This window comes from Acomys russatus, chromosome 13 (assembly GCF_903995435.1).
Source record: "Acomys russatus chromosome 13, mAcoRus1.1, whole genome shotgun sequence".
NCBI classification, from domain to species: domain Eukaryota; kingdom Metazoa; phylum Chordata; class Mammalia; order Rodentia; family Muridae; genus Acomys; species Acomys russatus.
The window spans coordinates 56,391,426-56,409,244 of record NC_067149.1 but is presented as its reverse complement, the minus strand read 5'-3'; the positions used below and the strand labels follow the sequence as shown (position 1 = coordinate 56,409,244).

At 37.4% G+C, this 17,819-nt stretch overlaps 1 protein-coding gene, 1 non-coding gene and 1 pseudogene across 2 annotated transcripts; all 3 read right to left on the bottom strand.

Annotated features, from left to right (window-relative positions):
- Positions 1-4,333: 4,333 nt before the first annotated feature.
- On the bottom strand, positions 4,334-5,254 carry LOC127197719 (taste receptor type 2 member 113-like). Its single transcript, XM_051155681.1, has one exon. It carries the CDS (start codon positions 5,252-5,254, stop codon positions 4,334-4,336), a length of 921 nt encoding a protein of 306 aa, XP_051011638.1.
- Positions 5,255-9,581: 4,327 nt separating this feature from the next.
- Positions 9,582-9,712, bottom strand: LOC127197789 (small nucleolar RNA SNORA17). The gene has a single exon (XR_007831754.1). It is a non-coding gene; the product is annotated as a small nucleolar RNA SNORA17 (small nucleolar RNA).
- A 4,837-nt stretch (positions 9,713-14,549) lies between these two features.
- LOC127197718 (taste receptor type 2 member 116-like) lies at positions 14,550-16,639 on the bottom strand (annotated as a pseudogene).
- Positions 16,640-17,819: the final 1,180 nt, after the last annotated feature.

Below are 17,819 nucleotides of genomic sequence, written 5' to 3'. Positions count from 1 at the left end.
AAACTATTCAACAAAAATAATGTGCTGCAGCGCATGCCCACAGGGCAATCTGATCAAGGCAAATGCCCAAATGAGGCTGCGTTAGATAATTCTGGATCATCTCAAGTTGACGACTGAAGCTAGCCAGCAGGCATCTATATAGTTTTCAATGGATAAATAATCACCCTTAAAAAGAAAATCTATGATGAATGTAAAACTAGAAGTGTGTGGGTAATTTGTTGGATAAAACAGGCCACAAACAAACAAACAAACAAAAAATAATTAAAAGAAAACAGGCCACAAACAAACATTCCTCATCTTTAAAGCGTCATATGACTCTAAGTTACTGATGTATAACAGGACTGAACACTGAGTGCATGGTCATGTTTTCCTCTGTTTACTAATTGGCTTCTTGTGCTTAACATGTTTATAGTTTTCAACTATCTATGAAACTTTTTATTTTCTTATTTTATTGTCATTGCTATAAGAGCAAATGGTAACAGCCTATGTATAAACATAACTATATGATTGATATGGGTGATATTTTTTCCTCATCTGTATTCTTCTTTGACTCCTCCCATCTCTTGCTTAATCCCTTCTTTTAAAATTTCTCTCCATCTTCATGTCTTTTGCTTTTTGAGCCTTGTTGTCTTTAATCACCTTGGTCTGCAGGACTGTAGTTGGGATGTTTAGTTAACCCACAGCAATGTTCCATCAGACTGCCACCAAGGAAAAGAACTCGCTCTCCCCGGTACTGAGTCAAGGGCGAGGGACTGCGGATTTAACTCATGTTACACACACACACACACACACACACACACACACACACACACACACACAATAACACAGCGGGTCCTTCATGCTAAGAGAGCAGCAGCCACAGCAGCAGCCGCAGCAGTGGTTTATCAATCTCCCAGAGTTCCAAGAGCCTTCTTATAGACAGCCAAACAGGAATCCTCCTCCCAGGTGAAATCCCTCAAGAGGTAATTGCACACAGGAGGAAAAGTCTCGAGGAAGGGAGGGGCGCGTTCTCAGAGCAGTAAACACGACTAGCCATCCAAGATAAACACAGACATGGAAGCTGCTAGAAACAGAACATGAAACAGCAAGACAGGCAGGCAGCCCAGTCAGGCCTGGTTCCTACAACTTTGATTTGCTGTATCTAGATCCTCAGGGAGAGGAGAGGTTTACAGTGCCCCTCAGGGAGTCTCAATGGGCCTAGCCTTGAACAGGAGCCATCCACAGAGCCACTGTGACCATGAGTTAATGGTTGCAAGAATAATACCATGTTGGTTTATAACACTCTTTCCCGCCCTCCAGCTCTAAGATTTCTTTTATCACTTGTCACATTTTTTCCTGATTTGACAGGGATGATATCAGGTCCCATGTAAAGGACCACGTCTTCAGTAGCCGCTTGTTCTCAGAACACCGAGTAGTTGTGAATCTCTGGAATAAACCCTGCCTGCAGCAAAGCTTCTCTGATTGAGGTTGACAGAAAAATATAACATGTAATGTAGAAATAGAGATATTTAGGAGACAGTTTGAGGCCATGCCCATTTAGCAAAACCGCAGTGGTTGATCCACATCCCTAGTCAACTTCAAGGGCCTGTCCCAAACCCGATTACTTTCTACCCTGCTAAAATATGACTCTGTGCTGGCATAAAAGTTTAAACAATCACCAATTTATGAAGGTTCCTGACACACACACACACACACATTAAAATAACATTTTGGAATGGAAATTCTTCTGGCTAATGACCTTTCCTCACATTTGTGTGAGCCTCAGAGTTGAATGTCCAGCACCATGAAATATAGAAGGGGTTCAGGGGGGGTGTGGGTGGGAAAAGAAAGAACCAAAATTGTAAACATATTTAAGTATTTTTAAAGCAAATTAAAATTTTATGCATAAAGTAAGCAGCTAGAAAATATCATATTTTATATTACTTATTGTAGAAAATACGCATATGTTTTTTCAAAATTTAAAAGACTTTTTCAATTTACTGTACTGTTATCAATGATACTATTGAGGCCCAACTTGCTTTTAATCCTGTAATTCGTTTCTTATCTGACATTTCAACATACTGAATATATTAAACTGTATGTACATATCTTTTTATTCTTTGAGCAATTCATGCACGTATCTAGTTATGTTTGGATAAATCCACCCTGCCATCCATCCCATCCAGTTGTCCCAATCCTTACATCATTTTTTCCTCTCAAAGTCCTGCTTTGTCTTGTTTTGTTTTTTTTGTAAACCTATTGACTTCACTTAGTACTGCTGTATACGCTTCTGGGTGGACAATTCACTAGAACATGGGCAGCCTGTCAGGGACCACATCTCTGAAGACAGCTGACTGTTTCTTCTCCAGCAACCATCCATTTCCAATAGCTCCTTGACTAAGAGGGTGGAGCTTCCTCTAAGGCTTCTTTTTACTAATGATGTTTCTCATCGCTTCACAAATAGTAATATTTTACATACTGTAAGTTTCTCATTTTAGTATTTCTGAAAGAGTAATACCTGGAAAAATGACCGTTTTTGTTATTGTGAGTAGGACTCTCTTTTCTGCGATTTTTTTGTTTCCTTTTTTGGAGAATTTCATATGTGAGTACTTTATATTACTTCTACATATTCCACGGTATCCTCCACCACTCTCCGAAATGTATGACTTCTGTGTGTGTGTGTGTGTGTGTGTGTGTGTGCGCGCGCGCGCATACATAAACACCGGGGATTGGATAGTCAGGAAAACTACCCCTAGAGAAACTGAATCCCCCCATCTCAGCACCATCAAAGGCCTGTAGATTTTCATCTAGGAGTGCAGGCATATGAGGTTTCCCTCATCTATACTGATGCCAACTGGTGCTGCCATTATGGAGGTCCATATTGTTAAATTTCATGGGTGCAGCTTTCCTGTCACACTCAGAAGACACTACCTAGGGAGGAAGCCTCCTGGCGTTCATGCTTTTATAATCTTTTTACTCCCTCTTCTGTGATGTCCTCTGAGTGTTAGGTAAGGAGTTGCACTGTGGATGCATCCACTGGAGCTAGCTAAGTGAAATTCTCTTAGTCACTGTACTTTGTTCAGTTGTCGGCCTCTCTAGTAATCTCTATCTGCTGCCAATGAAATTCTTTGATGAGGGGGTGAAAAGTACACTCATCTGTGGATCTAAGTACTTAAAAACAGGTAGAAACTAGAGTAGTTTAAGAGTGACAATGGTGGGATTTCCTTTTAGGGCTATGACCTCTCCAGCCACAGGTTGTTGGCTAACTTTACAGAGATAGGTATTTAGTTCCTTTCTATTTAGCAGACCTTATGTTCAATTAAAGAGCAATTGGTTACTCCTCAGATATAAGCATTGGTATTACACCGTTAAGGATATCTTTCTAAGGCAAGCATTGTTGTGATTCATAGGCTTTAAATCTGGGAAGGACTACTGAGTACTTTTGTCCCTATAGCACATTCTGATGTTAAGCCCAAGAGTGGAGGCTTTCAAGACAACTCAAGCTTGCTTCCTCCAAATCCATTATCTAAAGTGTGTGGTATCTTCGTTAATACATCCTTACTCAAAGTTCCAGGACATAAGCAAAGACAATGAAAATACCATTTTTTTCTTTTGAGGAGTCTCTTGGAGGCCCCTGGCCAACAACTTGAAGAGAGGTTTCTCATGTCTGGCACTAGAGTTTCTGTTAGATAGATTAAGTCCCTTGGTTTAGTATTATCACCCTATGTGATACAACTCTATTACGTGTGTGTGTGTGTGTGTGTGTGTGTGTGTGTGTGTGTGTGTGAAGTTATAAAATTGTGCTTCTCTATGGGTTTTCTAAACATCCTCAGTGTTATTTATCTCTCATTTTGCTCACTCATTACGTTAAAAGACCTCCCATTGTTTTCCTTCTTCTTCAGTCCATACCATCAGTGTCCTATGTCTGCTCCAGAGCTCCTTTTTTGCCATTCCTCCATCTTCCCTTTCTATTTTCCTGGCTTCTGTGGCTACTATATCATGGAACTTTCAACTTAATGCATGGAACGGAAATATACTGAGTGAGGTTGACCTAGACCCAAAGGGACGAATGCCTCATGTTTGCTTTTAATTGTGAATCTTAGCTCTGGATTTGTAGAACACATGACCTGACTACAGAAATCTGTGTTTAAGTGGTGTTAACTGATAGCCTTCGCTACCTAGGTTTATAACAATAGTCACACAGTGCTCTTTCCAGATTTTTCTATTGTTTTATTCACAATTACAGAAAAATATTTAAAATATATGAATGTATATATGTGAGAATTTATCCTCTCCTGAGTTTCCTGTAGAGTAAGTGAAATTATTCCTTCGATGGTCTATGGACCCCACACTTCTATATTTTGAACCTGTACCTGAGCCATAACATAACTGAAATAGAAGTCCTTCTCAACCTACTGTTTCCAAAAATCAGGACAAAAGGGTGAGCAGAAAGAACAGCATTGCCCAGAGCCCAGACAGATAACAGGATCAGGTAACTCTCTGGTGACACAGTACTCCAAACTTTTACGAAAAATGATAGAAAAAAAACAGTGTATAAGAGTATAGAAACAATGATGGTTTGTAAGGCTCTGATATGTGCTGTGTTGCTGACATCTTTACATCTTTTGGCACTCTGCTGCATGTTCTTCAGATGTCTCCACAGGGAGAAGATAAGCAAGAGAAAAGTTGCCAGGGACATAACAAAAGGCATCAATGTAAACATAGGGTTGGTAAATGAAAGAAGTGTGCAAATCTGTGCATGGTTATACAGTGTGAAAATCTGAGAAACATTTCTATGAATAGTATCTACACACATATCGGAGTATATTTTTATAATTACAACATTTAAGAACAAGAGAAATAGAGACACTAACAAGGTCACCAAGACCACATTTCTAACTCTATACTTTAGGTAAAGAAAAATAATGTTAGAAAAGTTGGCTATCTTGAGAAAATAAAGGGTACTCAGGGTTGCAGTAAGCCAAAGGTTACAATGATTGATCACAGTCCAGGAGATAAAATAAATTCTTAACATTTCTTCTGTCCTGTGTAATGCTGGGAAAAGCACAGATACCCAACAATCTAGGAATACCAACAAAATTAGAGTGATTCTGGAAATTGCCAAAGCAGTGAGGATTTGATCCACTAAAGAGATTTTTCTTCTTTGGACCCAGTCTATGCAGGTCATCAGAGCAATGAATCCATTTCCTAAGGTTCCCATTATGAATTCCACACTGAAAATCATTGCAAATGTGAGCTGCAGAACAGCAACCATCCTCTGTAAAAACAATGTCCAAATTTCTTATATTACTGATAAAGATTTGTTAATATATTTCTTTAAAATGCAATGCTTCTTTAAAATATGTAGTGTACTCCTATTAAAACCTTGCAGAGGTGATTATCACACAAGCAAGTATCAAGATTTCTTTTTTTTTCCTATTATAATTTATTAACATTCTTACATTCCCACTGTTACCCCCTAGCTCTTACATTCCCATTGCCACCTCCTTCTCATTCCCCTCTTCTACACCTCTGACAAGTGGGTTCCTCCTCCCCCACCCTCTGACCACAGCCTATGGGGTCGCATCTGGATAGCCTGCATCCTTCCTCTGTTTTCCCACAGTACCTCTCTGCCAAGGAGCAGTAATCAAACCACTGGCAGCAGAGTTTGTGTCAGAGATAGTCCCCCCTCTCTTACCCCTCCCTTTGCCATCTTGAGATGTCAAGATTTCTTGATGACTCATATGATTTCCTATGAAAATCTTAGACTCACAGACCTACAAAGACACTTTATCTAAACACTAACTAGCTTGAAGTATTCTAGAATATTCTTTAGTTGATGCTGAAGGAAACACCTGTGGTTTTGTATGCCAACATACAAAGAGAATTTTTATCTATTTTTCAAAATATTTTATCTGGATAAATGAGTATTAAACAACATAGTGTTCTAATTAATATAAAAAGCAATAAATACCTGCACTAGTGTGTAGAAATTCTTAAGCACAAAGGTTCATTAGACTCTTCAAACTGCATCTGCATGAAGACATGTGCATGTTATTCAAATACTAAACTATAAATGGCTATCTAATTATCTGCTGAAATCAAGACATCTGAAGTGCTTAATACTGAGAAAAATAATTATTGATCACTTTACTTCATATAAATGCATGTATGCCCATACAAACACACAAATACATGTTAATTGATGCAAAATTCTCCTCTTTCTAGTGTAAAATTTCAGCTTGCTATTTTACTGAGCACTGAGCTCAGGTTTCGTGTTTTGATACTAAATATTGTTTAGACAGTTCCCTCAGGTACACACTAAAGTTTTAAATTCAGTAACATTGAGTTTTGTGTTCTTTCTATGTGAAACTGGGTGTAGGATTCTTTGTCCTCCTTTAAAATAGCCAATGTTATAAATCAGTTAATCTACAAGAATCTGGTTCAGTATCTGCTTTTTTTCTTTCCAAGTAAGACAAATCCTTTCATTAGTATGAAGGACTTGCAGTTTTTATTTATAAACCCTCACCCCCAAAATCCATTTTGTGGTCATCATTACAAAAGCCAAGGTAGGCAGGGCGGTTTGTGCCTAGACGATATGGGCAGTGAACAGGATCACAGGATATTTCCTTTTTAGTAGGCAAAAAAGTGAACAAAAAGAAAAGAAACAAACTCAGCAACATTTGAGACAGCAGGAAAAAACATTGTAATTATCAAAGGTGGTTTAGAAAGACATAGTGTGGCAGTAGTGGTGTGGAGTGGGAGGCTGACGACCTCTAGGCTCCTGCAACAATTTGAGCTAAGTAAATGAATCTAACATACTCCTTAAATTCTCACAAATATTTAGACTTCGGTTTAATAGAAAAATATAGGAAAAATTTCAGGGATACTATAAAACAAATAAAAATGCAAACTCACCAAGAGGAAGACAAGTCCATGCGATGTTTTGCTCCTGTCAGACAGCATTGATGAGCTCAGGAAAGACAAGGGGACATGCAAACTACCCTTGTAGGGTAGGGCTCTGTGGAAAGAAGACTGCCTGCACAGGGAGTTTCATGGATTCCTGGGAAGAGTCAGGATAGACTCCTCATCAGTAGCCACACTCATGCAGAGGAGCCCACCACAGTTCCTGTCACTCCGTCTTCCAAAGGCTTCAGGTTCTACTTTAACAGGAGCTTCTAGGCCAAGAATCTTCTACAGAAGCTGAAGAGAGCAATGGGGATGATTAACACAAATTACGTCTAGGCAACAAAATAACAACTCAGATCCTGAGATAGTAAGCCAACACACGGCGCTGAATGCAGAGGCAATAACTACTGAGTTGGTTGAGGATTTCTATGAGTCTCCTTTGGCAGCAGGAGATCTCCAGTTAGCGCTTTTTCTCTCTGATATTTGAAGACTCCACTTAGGTTTCTTTCATTAATATATAAAATATCTTCATTATATATTATTATATATTTGTTGACTATACATTTATCATATATTTATTACATATTTTATATGAATCTATTTAAAAACTAATATGTAAATTTAATATATAACCTAAGAAAGTTCCTATATGACCCCTCAAATGGCCCTGCGTTTTAGCTGTCCCTCTCTTGTATTCTTTCCTTTGTTGCCCTCTGTATGTAACCCTAATTGAAGTTCTTGGTTCAATAATATAACATTAGTTGAATTTTTGCTTTGTACTGTAATAGCTAAGCTATCTGGGGTGAAAAGATATTTGATCATATCCTCCCAGGAAAAAAATAACATATATCAAAATTGTTTTTCAAATCAATTCAAATTTTATACATGGACCTTTCCATTGGGTCCAATTTTATACAGTTGATGTTATGAAACAGAAGCTCAGTTCTCATCTGATAGCACGCAAATAAAGACATATTCTGTTTCATTGTTTTTAGGTCTAGATAGATGTTTTAAGTTGATAGAGATGAGATATGATATATAATTTCATTCAGAATTTTAGACTCAGTAAGATAGGAAAGATGCTTTCTTCAAGTCTGCCAAATCCAAATAGCCAAACCACTATGATAGTAACATTTATACAATTCCTGATTGTTTTGTGGTTCTTCTTCCTGTATGGAGTTTATTGTATTTAAGTGTAATAATATAAATGCATATGTAAAAAGAAATATAATAAAAATTCCAAATAAAGAAAGTAAGTTTCAAGTTACACTTGAAAGGTAGATACTAAAGAAACTCAACTCTTTCCACACACAGTGAGATGAGGTCATTTAACAAAACATCACTTGTAAAGGAAATCTTAAAAAATGATCTCCTTTCTCACGTACTCTGGTGCCTCACATTTGACCATGTCCCCTGGAGGGGGAGACCTGGTGGCACTCAGAGGAAGGACAGCTGGTAGCCAAGAAGAGACTTGATACCCTATGAGAATATATAGGGGGACATAATCCCCCTCAGGAACAGTCATAGGGGAGGGGAATAATGGGAAAATGGGGGTGGGGGGAGGAATGGGAGGATACAAGGGATGGGATAAACACTGAGATGTAACAAGAATAAATTAATTAAAAAAATGATCTCCACAGAAAATGTACAAGTGAGCATAATTGTAACTTATTTATTTACAAATATATTTAACCTATAGGAATTTCATAGTGTTTCATATATAGGTACATATACGTCATATACATGCATATGTATTAATATACATGTGTCTTGATTGTATCACTCTTCTTAATCCTCTCACAGTCTATTCCCACTCCCCTGGACCTGCTGCCACCGAGTCTTCATACTTTCACGTGTATTTTTTAAAACCTCATTGAGTTTTTTTAGAGTTTCTTATATGAGCATGGGTGTGATTTTTTTTACTTGAATGTGGATCAATTAACAATTATTATAACACTAAAGAAAAATTACTCAGGAGCTCCTTCCCTAAACCATGATGATTGGTACAATTTTGTGCAAGCATTATGTGGGCTAACTTACCTGCTGTGAGTTCATGAGTGCAATGGCCGTGTCATGCCTAGAAAGCAACATTTTAGAGCAACTATTCTTTCTCCTTCTTTGTTTCAATTATCCCTGAGTTCTAGGAGAATTTATATAGATGTCCCTTTTGGAAGGATTATTTAACAGACATTCCCAGTTATGAATCTCTGCAAGAACCTCTGCTTATTGCGAGAAGCATTTTCTCTGACCAAAGTTGAGAAGAACACTAATCTATGAACATAAATATCTATATTTAGAAGAAAGTGGGACAATGTTTCCATTTAATAAAATAATAACATTCCACCTAGGGCTTATGACTTTCCAGTCAGGTGTTTTGGCCAGCTTAAAAGAAACAGACCTGTGCAAAGGATGTGACGTATAATGAGAAAGCAATTATTTGGTCTCATAGTAGATACATCCTGCCTGGCAGATTGGCATACTGCCATGCAAGATCAACTTCTGGTTAAGATTGTTGATGTATTTGCTGTGATCACCTTGGGCTTACTCCTTGCTTGAGGCCTGTGGTCCCAGGCAGGTTTCTTGTAGTCTTCAATTCATTACCAGCCCTGTAAGCCCATCTGGGCCTGTTCTGCTCCAGCGTGGTGGTCATCTCTGCCAGACGAGTGGTCATCTCAGGCTCGGCCTTTTCAGAGAGTGTTTGGCTATTGATCCTTTAGATGTTCCCCAGTTGGAACACTGATATAGGGACAGCCTTTGTCCTCTTGGCTGCCTACTGACACATATATAACACAACAGCCACACCTGCAATGCCTCTAGAGGCAGTCATTCTCCACTTTTAATTCATCAGACTCATGTGTGATATTTATAGATTTTAAAATGTGGTTTAAAATTGCTTTTAAGTACATATTGATGAATCTTAAATGTAAATGTTCAATTAAAATACAACTATTTTGTGTTGGCATGTTATTCTGTGATATCAGGGAGCATTAATAAGTCAATGAGTTAATCCAAGAAGCCTGTCCCCTTACACAGTACCCTATTTCCTTTACTGGACAGAAAACTTGCTGATCGAATCTACTTCCCCTCCCCTACAGCAGCATTTGCTCTGTGGTATTTATTGCAGTCACAAATGTTCATGAAAAACACAGCCTAACAACAAAGAATAGAAGAAACAACAGAGAATTCTATCAATTCAATAGCTAATGATTAATCAAAGGACCATTGATGCAATTCAAGAAACAATTAAGAAATAAAATATTAAACGCACATATATTTAACCTTAGAAATGGCTGAAAGACCATGAGTTACTCCAGTGTGTAGATCTGACTTCATTATCTTCTATAGAATATTAATCCAAAATAAAATTATTTATAGAGACAAGCACGGGGAGATAAAAGACAGAGTTTAAATAACTAAGAACACCCCTAAGTTCTTAGTACGAAGCGTGTCTGATATCAATGCCCTATATTTAGGCTAAGGACAGCTATAGTACAGAAGTGACAGACTGGCAATTTCTCAGGACAAAAAAAAAAGTTTCTAAAAATATGTGCACAAACTCCATATTTGTAGAAGCAGTAATCTTTCTAGTTGTCTTCTTCATGTACCAGAGATGCACTCTGAAAAATGGATAAATAAAGAGCAGACACCATTAGCTTGGGTTCATGTGGTATGGTTGTAGGGACCAGAACTTGAAAGGCCTTAAGAAGAAATTTCCCCTAGGCAAGCAACATTGAGTACTGATGGGCTTTGCGGAGCCTGCCAGGGCCCCTATCGTCCTGGTTTGTAACTTTAGGTTCCACCCAAACAGTAAAACAATGGTTTGTTCCTCAGATATCAAGTATTGTCCTCATCTATTCTTGAGCCAATGTTAAGTATAGGTACATTTGCAAGTGGCTAATCCATTTCATTTATTCACGTCTTATAAACTGACCACATTGAAATACGTACACAAAGAACAATTGTATGTGAACATATTCATACCTTATACCTATACATACACAATGAAACCCTTTCCATATCACTGTGACGACATATGATGTTATTATGAATAAAGCAAGTTTAGACTCCAAGTCCTCATGACGGATTTAAGGGAGATTGTGCATATGTGTTATTAAAGATATAGGAATCACTGTATGAGCACAGTGAGATTAATTTTAAAAAAAATGAAGTTTGAAAGCACATGTGTTGGTGAGGGCTGTTTGGAGGGACTGAGTGGAAGTAGGGCCTGGATACCAACATTATACATTTAGAACATGTATGAAATTCTCACAGAATAAATTAAAAAAATTATTGGCTAGATGTAGTGGGGACATAGATCTTAAGGAAAAGCCCCCATCACCCACCACTTTACTAAGCTAACATAATTTCTTTCTACATTTTAAATATGTACTCTTATGCACACAGAAAAGTGTAGCTCTCATCCATCAACAAAGGAACTTCTCTTTGCAATAGGAAGAAACCATTACAGGTAAATACAACAGATAAAAATGCAGAGGTCTATTCCAAGGAGTGGAATAGCTGGGTCCTGAGGAAGCTCTATTCCCATTTTTCTGAGATAGCACCAGATAGATTTCCAAAGTGGCTGTACTAGTTTGCATTCCCACCAGCAATGAAGGAGTGTTCCTCTCTCCCCACATCCTCGCCAGCATGTGGTGTCACTTGAGTTTTTGAGCTTAGCCATTCTGATGGGTGTAAGATGGAATCTCAGAGTTGTTTTGATTTGCATTTCCCTCATGACTAAGGAGGTTGAGCGTTTCTTTAAGTGTTTCTCAGCCATTTGATATTCCTCTGTTGAGAATCCTCTGTTTAGTTCCAAGCCCCATTTCTCAATTGGGTTATTTGGTTTGGTGGTGTTTAATTTCTTGAGTTCTTTAAATATTTTGGATATTAGACCTTTGTCAGATGTAGGGTTGGTGAAGATTTTTTCCCAGTCTGTAGGCTGTCGCTTTGTTCTCTTGACAGTGTCTCCTGCCTTACAGAAGCTTCTCAGCCTCATGAGGTCCCATTTATTAATGGTTGACATTAAGGCCTGGGCCGTTGGTGTTCTGTTCAGGAAGTTGTCTCCTGTGCCAATATGTTCCAGGCTCTTTTCCACTTTTTCCTCTAAGTGACTAGTGAATATACCCAGAAGATGCTCCAGCACACAACAAGAAAATTTGCTCAACCATATTCATAGCAGCCTTATTCATAATAGCCAGAACATGGAAACAGCCTAAGTGTTCCTCAGTAGAAGAGTGGATAAAGAAACTGTGGTACATATACACTATGGAATACTACTCAGCTATTAAAAACAAGGAATTCCCGAAATTTGTGGCTAAATGGATTGAGCTAGAAATGATCATAATGAGTGAGTTAACCCAGAAGCAGAAAGAATCAAATGGTATATACTCACTTATATCTGCATACTAGCCCAAGGGGCATGTCCCACAAAAGCCTTCACTTACCAGGAAACTTGGACAGAGGGGAGGGCATCCTATTGGGACTCTAAATGAGAGACGCATGGGAGAATAGCAAAATAAAAGGATCCAGAGGGTTCTAGAAACCTACAAGTAGAACAATATGATAGGCAGATTTGGGCCCAGGGGTCCTGCTCAAACTAAGGCACCAGCCAAGGACAATACAGGCGGTAAACTTTAAACCCCTTCCCAGACCTAGCCAATGGTCAGAATATTCTCCACAGTTGAGTGGAGAGTGGGATATGACTTTCTCACGTACTCTGGTGCCTCACATTTGACCATGTCCCCTGGAGGGGGAGACCTGGTGGCACTCAGAGGAAGGACAGCAGGTAGCCAAGAAGAGACTTGATACCCTATGAGCATATACAGGGGGAGGTAATCCCCCTCAGGAACAGTCATAGGGGAGGGGAATAACGGGAAAATGGGGGTGGGGAGGAGGAATGGGAGGATACAAGGGATGGGATAAACATTGAGATGTAACAAGAATAAATTAATAAAAAAAATCCATTCTTTGGTTAAGGGACATCTAAAAAAAAAAATTAGATCATTTAAAAAAATGCAGAGGTCATGTGATTCATGGTGCTCAGTCCTAATAGATGTATCTTCAGTACAATTTAGGAAGAACTGTGAAAGATAGGGAAGAAAAATAAGAAGAGGAGGAAGTCTACTGTGAAACTGAATCTGCTAGAAACATCACGTAAGATACAGCATGAAGCCTCAACATGGCTTCCTAAACCAGACATGAACAGGGACAATACCAGTAGACATCAAACCATGGAAAAGGCCCCAACCTCAGACAAAGGCAACTGGAGAATACTAAGAGTAGGTGAAAATATTAATCTATTTATTCTTAAAATTCTCTCTAAATTGGTGGACAAAAACTTAGACATAGTTTCTTGAGTTTTGTTTAAGATCAAGGGTAGAAAACATGTTTGTAACTTTTTAAAATTAATAAGCAAATGAAACCATTACATAAGGAAATCAAAGAAAATATCACATAAAACAATAAAGAAAACAACTTGAAATTTTTCATTATTAAGTCAACTAGTAATACCAATTCTTTTCTATAATATACAGTACTTATCTTCCTGTAGATTTAAACAACACTGTACACCGAGCATATGTAGTACTTATTTTTTTATATCATTTTTGCATCTTAATTATTTTAAATCTTTTTACTTTCTCTACAAATTCACTTATTTTTAACCTCCCATTTGTGTTTTTAAATCAACACTAACAACATGTAAGCATATAAAATAATACAGGTTTATTTTACAGTATTCATGTACAACTTACTCCAATAATTCTTCCTCTGACAGTCTGGTTGCTATGCAACCTAGTAAAATGCAAGTACATGATGTGATGTGTTTGAATCTTGTAAAATGAATCTTATGTTTTATTCTATTTTAAATAATACATATATTATATGCCATTTCTTATAATATATTTAAACACATTTCACATATAAAATTTCTTTAAAAGTATTTTCTAGTTTGTTTTCTACTGGTGTGATAAACATCATAATTAAAAGCAAGTTGGGGAGAATCTATTTCAACTCATAACTTAATCAATCTTGAAGGGAAGTCAGGTAGTCAAGACAGCAACCTGGAAGAATGCTGCCTTACTGGCTTGCTCTCCATGAGTTGCTCAACCTGATTTTTTATACAACCCAGAAACACCATTACAGAGGTGATGATACCCACAGTGAGTTGGGCCTTCTTACATCAACCATAAATAATAAAATAATCCACAAACTTGCCAAATGCCCAATTTGATGGAGGTATCATATCAGTTGAAGTTTCTTTTTCCCAGATGATCCAAGCTTGTGACGAGTTAAAAAGAAAGAAAGAAAGAAAGAAAGAAAGAAAGAAACTAACAAGCAGAGTATATAAAATCATAAAATTCTACTTTAAGAACATGTATAAATATATATCCTATATTTAGATTTCTAATTCTGAGATATTTAAAATGAAATTAACTGCTATAAAATTAATGTCTATCAAGCCATTTCTTTTATTCAAGTCATCTGTGTTCATACCATTTTTTTTTATCTAGATACTAGCAAATATGTTTTATATGTTCTACAAAGACTGTGAAGTGCTTAGAGAGCACATATTCAAACCACTATGTTGTAAGTTTTAAAATATAACATACTTTTTAAATAACCTCAGAACTGAAAAGTTATAAATACAGGACTATTGGTAATCAATTTTTATCTAAAGTATACAAGGTGGTCCACATAAATGAGCTCCAGTTCTGTACATCCTTAAGTTTCTCTTTGTGCCTGCACCTCAGCCATAGCTGCACACAGAGAGAAGCCTTTCTCAGGTTTGTATTTCCCTGAATCAGGAGACAAGAGTGCACCCAGGAAAAAGCAGTTCTTGCTGCCTGTGTAATTAGAAGCAGCATCTTTCTTCCAAAAAGCAGAGTACCACAAGCTTTGACAACAAAAGAAAAAAAATGGCATACACAAAAGAAGGGAAGCAATCACTGTCTGCAAGGCTCTGATGTGGGCCTTGGTGCTGGTGTCTCTGCATCCTTGGGCAACTGTGTTGCATCTTCCTCAGATGTCTCCACCGAGAAGATGAGCAGGAGAAAAGTGACCAGTGACACAGAAAAGGGTATGAACACAAATATGGTGTTGGCAAATGAAAACAGCATGGGAAACTGTTCCTTATACAAACTCAAGGTGTAAGACATGTTTATCTCATATTCAGTGATCCAGGTGTTCTCAGGAACATTAATAACTATAACATGTAAGGTAAACAGAATCAAAGACCCTGGCAATGTACCTGTCGTCACCTTTTTAACTCTGACCTTAAAATACTCAGAATGACTGTAAATGTGTTGTGCATGAAACCACTCATCTTCAATTAATGCTTTAGTTTATGTTTTTACCACTTAAGATTTGTTAAAACATGCTACTATAATGTTGTGTGTAGTCACTACTCAAACACAATAGTCCATATGTTCCCTTAAACAACTTACAACTTTAATATCAAGCAAGACATTAAGCCTTGCTACTGACTTCAGACTCTCCATCATATCTAAGTTTTACATTTTCCTAGACAACTGATTTTCATGCAGATGTGGTATGTGTTACACACAGCAGCCTAGACACATTTCAAATTTTGTGAAGGAAATGTTGATCTCTTGCACTGAGATGCAAATGAACATATATTTGTTTGCATCATTTTACTTATTTTTTTCCTAGCTACATATGTTTATTGGTAACTGTAGTACGCGTAAATTACATAAAATATTCTTCCCTGTGTATAAAGCAGCAAGAATCTGAACTTGTACCTAGTAATTGCGTAGTACCACGTAGCTTTAAACACTTTTCAATCACCTATATTTCAAGTGCATGGTTATTATACAAATCACTTCCAGGGAACTATTCACAATAAAATAGTATCTTGAGAATCATCATTTGTCAAAAGCTCAGCACTAAAAAAAAAAAAAAAATGCGCTCATCATTTGATTTTATGCAAAGGCATGCACAATTCCTGTATTCGTACACATTTTATTTGAATCCATATTTGCCAACATATTTTTTTCTGGTATTCAGCATTAATGATTCACATAAATGTAGCTCATTCATGGCACTCTGACTGGCAAATACAAATTTTAAAACACTGATTGAAAACATTGTATAAGTTGGATTACTTTATCACACTGCATGTGAAGACACTTGTGAATTTCTTTGTCGTCTCAGAAAACAGTCACTAAGGGGAATGAGGCTACACACACAGCAAGAATCCTTCTTTTCTGTCTGCCCCTCGTCCTGTATGACACATTTCTTTACAGGCACCAAGAACATATAGCTTTATCCACCTTTCCTCTGCTATGCCAACATCAGTTTAGTTATATTTACTGAACTATAATTTCTATTTCAAAATTGAAATAGTTACAAGACAAAATGGGGGAAGTGGAGGGTCCAGGAAACAATATCAACATTGAACCAAGGTACCAATATCAAATGATTGAGCACTGTGTGTCTGGGAAAGCTACTTGGCCCCCTTGTGAAGTCCAGCTTGTCCCAAGGACAGCTGGCTTAAGTTTAGTGATAATAAAACGTCCAACTTGACTCAAGGTCTCAGTTTGTGCCCAAGGTCCAAGGACAGCCAGTTGTGTCTAAAAATATTCCACTGTCCCTAAAATGTACTAACCCCTCCCCGCTAGCCTGCTAAATTCTGCTTTTGCAAAAAGATATAATTTAAAAAAAAAAAAAAAAAAAAGCACTTGCTCTTGCTTTGGGAGGTCTGCAGCTTGAAAGATCTGGACAGACCCGACATGTTGGCGGAATAAAATTCCTGTGTGTATTGCGTCGACATCGGACTCCGTTTCTCTCTGGGGACTCCGGGCATAGACTAGAGATCTCTGTGAAGGTCTCAGTGTTAGATTACAACAGGCATGAAGATACATGGCTTCACAAAATGTGAGACAAGCTATATTACCTATGCCTTCTTTTCTCTTTAATAGCTGATATATAAGTAAAAGACCAATAATAAAATATGAATAACAAATAAGAAGGTGTCAGGAGAGCACTACCATATTCACTCCAATGTGTATAGATGATCCTACCCTTAGTTCCCTGAATCGAGATGAAATTTAAAAAAATTATGAGAGATACAGAGAAAGATTGAGAGTTACATAATTAGCCACACTCACCACTAGATGATATTAATCTTCATTCATTTAAGGGAGAGACACGTGGGGACAGTATAGCAGGGGAGTAATGGGAACATGTTCACCAAAATACTAACAGAAAGATACACAAACGTTCCACCCATGTAAAAGCAAGAGACTTCCTCTAACTTGGCTTCTTTCATTAACCTAAAATGAACTCTGGAAAAAGACACAGAAAGATATGTAAACTTCCCTGCCCTTAGGTTCAGTAGAATAGGTGTAGAAATGTCAGATGTATGGACTTGTCATCTCAAGTCTGTATGGAGGGGGCCCTGAGCATTGTGGGGCTTCTGTGAGTCCATCACTGCATCTTTGATTCTCAACTGGAAATAACCACATTTAGGTTTCACTTAAACAACAGCTCCTGCAGGCAGATAGTTTGTTTTACAGATCATTAAACAAAGTGAAAAATTAAATTTCAGATCTACTTATCTACAATAAATTATCCACTATCTATCAGAAAAAAAAAACCCATTTTCCACTTGAAATAAAACAAATTAGAATCTAAGGCATCATCACCGTGATTTAAGAAAAATTCTAAAAGAAGTATTATTAAAGATTCCCTTTTCTCTATGGATATTTTATGAGTTTTGCATTTGAACATACTTTTAAATTTTGGGACAAAGTAGTCTTTCTCAGTGTGATAAATTGAGTAGTTAGATAGAGTGATAGATGCTTGTTATAATGAGAAAATCAAAACATAGCTATCTCTGACATTTCAGAAACCAGTTTGGATTTCTTTGCTATTGACCCTTACGTAGCAGTGCTAGAGAAACAAGCTAGAGA

Coding starts and splice junctions, on each gene's coding strand:
- LOC127197719 (XM_051155681.1), bottom strand. CDS start 5,254: ATGGTTGCTGTTCTGCAGCTCACATTTGCAATGATTTTCAGTGTGGAA.